We start from the raw sequence: 3,550 nt of genomic DNA, 5'->3' as shown, positions 1-3,550 counted from the left end.
TCTGGGGTCTCCTTCTGTCCCTGGCCAGTGATGGGGCCTCCGGAGGCTGCAGCAGGCCCTCCTTGCCCCCAGCCATCCCAGTGGAAGCAGTGGGAAGCTGGGGCCCACCGGCCCTCCCCTCTCCGCTGCCAGCTGGGGGCCCAGATGTGAGCCACTGGGCTCGGAGCAGCTGGTAGCCCGCCCCCAACACGCTCAGCCCTTAAGCCCGCTGAGCTGCCAGCCCTGGGCCGATGATGTCACCGACAGCCAATGGGAGAGCATTCTGGCCCAGCACTTGCTGGGGGTTATTCATCACCGGATTCCCCTCACTGGAGGCCGCAGGGGACTCCCGTCTGGCTCCTCTCACATCCCAGCTCTGCCCCAAGCAGGGCCAGTGACCAAGACCCCTCCCTGAGCCTCTGGGCTGCCTGGGGAGCCAAACCTCCCCCACGCGGGCTTCGCAGGTCACAGTCCAGTGTGGGCTCGATGCCCCTGGGCAACAGAGACAACTGTTGCCTGAGGTGACCAGCGACGGTCTTGCAGGCCTCGGAGAGAGCTCCTGGGCCTCAGGATCCGGGGGAGAGACCGGGACTGGATGCCCCTGTGCCTGTGTGAGCCCCCAGCCGCCCGTCTGGTCCTCCTCTGAGTCCTCAGGGTGGTCAGAGAGGCCTAGCCGCCCTCCTCGCTGCCCGTCTGTCTCCCGTGTCCCCCCCGGCTCCATCCACAGCCCGGGCACAGCCACACCACGTGGCTGGGCCCTGCATGGAGGCCTCTGTGTGGGGCTGAGTGGGGACCCGGGCAGGGTCAGTGGCTCTGTGGGGAGGGCAGGAAGCTGGTAGGAGGGTGTTGAGTCTGTCGGCGGAGGGTCACCCTGGGGAGGAGCACTCTTGTAGTCCTAAGGTGGACAGGGGCGCTGCCTGCCAATGGCTTGGAATCTGACCCTGAGGAGCACAGAGCAGCTTCAAGGGCAGAAAAAGGGAAGGCTGCCCCAGCCCTGGCTCCCGGAGGAGCCAGAGAGACGGACGGGCTGCATACCTGGCTGCGGGCGGCAGGCTGGATCAGCTCAGCAATGGTCACTTTGCCCTGCTGTAGCCGCCGCTTCACCAGCTTGGAGCAGCAGATGTTGACGGAGCTGAGTACGTGCCAGCTGTTGTACTCCACGAAGGAGCGGCTGTCGATGACCAGCGGGCCCCCGGGCCCGCCCCGCAGCAGGCTGGCCAGCCTCTTGGCATCCATCACCTTCCGTGGGAGCCGGTCCCCCGCCATGGCGCGGCAGTGGGCAGTGGGGAGGGGCGACCCCGGGAGTGGGCAGGGGCAGCTCCAACGGCCTGGACGTGGCCTAGGGTTTGGAGTGCCCAGGCATGGCGCCAGACCTGCGGGGAGAGGCGGACGGTCAGTGGTCCCGCAGGCCCCTGGGCCTCGGACGGGCTGGCAAGGGGACTGGTCCAAGGGCAGCGTGTCTGGGGCTGACACATGCCAGTGGGGAGGGTTCTCGCTCCCTCTGGCTCCTTCATGGAGGTTGGGCTCCCTGAGCCTGCGGCTTTCCCGTTGGGGTCTGTGACCCTGGGAAGGGTGCTTGGGAGGGGCTGGTCCCATCCTGAGCCCTCCAGGTCACAGCGCCAGCCTCTCAGCAGGACATAGCAAGGCGAGTGGGGACCACAGAAGGCGGGGCCGCAGGACTCAGGCAGGGTGAGGCCCGAGGGTCCCTCCCCCAGGCCAGGCCCCCCGGACGCCCACCCCTCCCAGGGCCCCCCCTTCTGCCCCCGCGTTGCCTGTCCTGTCTTGGGGATGCAGGTCTCTCCCCGCCCCCCACTTTCTGGACGGCGTGGCCCGCTGGCTCCATAAGCCGATCATCTGGATGGGGTGGAGGGCAGGGCACCGACTGGGCCGGGAGCTCTGCGTCCCAGTTCTGCGGGCCCGGGTTCAGGCACACAGGGGGCCAGCCTCCTCCTCCTTCTTCAGGGCTGGGTCACACACTTACGAAATGGGGGAGACACTATGATGGGGCACCGCAGACTCATCAGTGCCCTGGGGTTGAGGAGGCCCCTTTGGGGGCCTGGTGGGTACAAGGACTGTGGTGCAGTGGAGGGCACCCAAGGATAGTGGTCAGCGGTGAGTGTGGGTGACTGTGTAGGACCCTCGGGCTCAGGGGTGACTGGAGGGAGTAGGAGGTGGGTGGGACGTGAGGCTCTGGAGTCTGGGCGGAAGCCCCCTCTGATTTGGTGCCAAGCCTCTGCCACCACTGGCCCACCTGCCAGGACGGGCCTTTCTCAACGCCCCCCCTCCCAGGCCTCACAGTACCCAGGGAGGCATGCATCTTCAGGATGACGAGTTTGCTCGAAAGCTGGGGAAACTGAGGCTCGGGGGAGGGGTGGGATTAACCCAAGGTCGCATCAAGGACACTGGACAGAAAGGGGCCCACGGCCGCCCTGATCACCCGGGGTCTCTCCTCTGCCAGCTTGGGGGGTGGGGAGGCTGAGAGACGGACTCCCCCACAGGGCCAGCGAGGGAACTCCCTCGGTAAGCCCCTCGCCGGCAGCCACAGAGGGTGCTGGGGTGCGCGGTGCTTGGAGACACGCCTCGCCTTTCAGTCAGCACTGACGACCCTGGGGACGGTGGCCACTGTCTCTGCGCCAGCCCTTGGGATGAGCTCCCAGGCTCGTGGGGGGTGCCAGGGGTGCCAGAGGAGTAGGTGCAAGGCAGGCGGGGACTGGCCCGCCTGGCATGGGCAGCCCAGGGCTGGGCCACTGGAGCTGGTGCCAAGGGAGGCCCTGGACAGTGCTGGGGCCTCGAGGTCCTGCTCACAGATGCTGCTCCTCAGGCGCTTGGGCGCCTTGATGGTGGGGGAAGGGCCTGGGGTGCAGACGGGGCCCTGCCCTCCTGAGGGCCACGGCAAGACAGTGGGTCTGCCTGCTGAGGGGCCCGACCTGCTCTGAGGCCTCTGTCCGCGTGCCCAGGGGACCCCAACTCGACTCCTGGTCGAGCGGTTTTGAGAGGTTTTTCCAAGTTCTTGCCTGACTCCCTTTAAGGCTGGGACAGGCCCCGCCTCCAGGCCCCCCTGACGCACCTGGGCAGAGCCTCCTACCATGGGGTGTGGGACCTGCATCCAGTCCAGAGGCCCAGGACCCCGACAAGGAGACCGTGGGGTGGGGACACCACGGGCAGAGCCTCCTCCCACGGGGGGAGGTGGGGTGGGGGAGGAGGCCTTTGCTGCCCCTGCGGCAGTCCTTACACTGCCAGAGCGGCGTGAAGGGGTGCTCACTGCACGGAGGGGAGAGGAGGCTGGTGGAGGGGCAGGGAGGTGAGGCCGGAGACCCGCGGAGGAGAGGGGGCAGGGGCTGGAGGGGTGGACGGCTGGCCTGTGGGCCCACCTGGTACCTGGTCCCCAGCCCCGGCTCCTGAGGAGCCTCTGGCTTGGCCCTATTAACCACTGTAATATTGTTATTTGCAGCTGAGGGGGACTCATTAGCAAGTTGGCACCTCCGTTGTTGCCATGGCAACAGCAGGGGTGCCAGGCAACCGCTGCTCCTGCGGCAGCAGGCGGAGCTGCAGAGCCAGGTCCGCTCCTCGC

General features: G+C 67.5%; 1 protein-coding gene across 1 annotated transcript in view; it reads right to left on the bottom strand.

The window, feature by feature from the left end:
* Nucleotides 1–1,701, bottom strand: part of DUSP8 (dual specificity phosphatase 8) — a 17,330-nt gene extending 15,629 nt beyond the window's left edge. The window contains 1 exon segment of the mRNA XM_010837801.1: nt 1,015–1,701. Coding sequence (XP_010836103.1) covers nt 1,015–1,575 — 561 coding nt within the window. The 5' untranslated portion in view covers nt 1,576–1,701.
* Nucleotides 1,702–3,550: the final 1,849 nt, after the last annotated feature.

Source organism: Bison bison, unplaced genomic scaffold (genome assembly GCF_000754665.1).
Source record: "Bison bison bison isolate TAMUID 2011002044 unplaced genomic scaffold, Bison_UMD1.0 scf7180017864080, whole genome shotgun sequence".
NCBI classification, from domain to species: Eukaryota; Metazoa; Chordata; class Mammalia; order Artiodactyla; family Bovidae; genus Bison; species Bison bison.
Note: the sequence above shows the minus strand (reverse complement) of the source record. Positions and strands in the feature narration are given on the sequence as shown.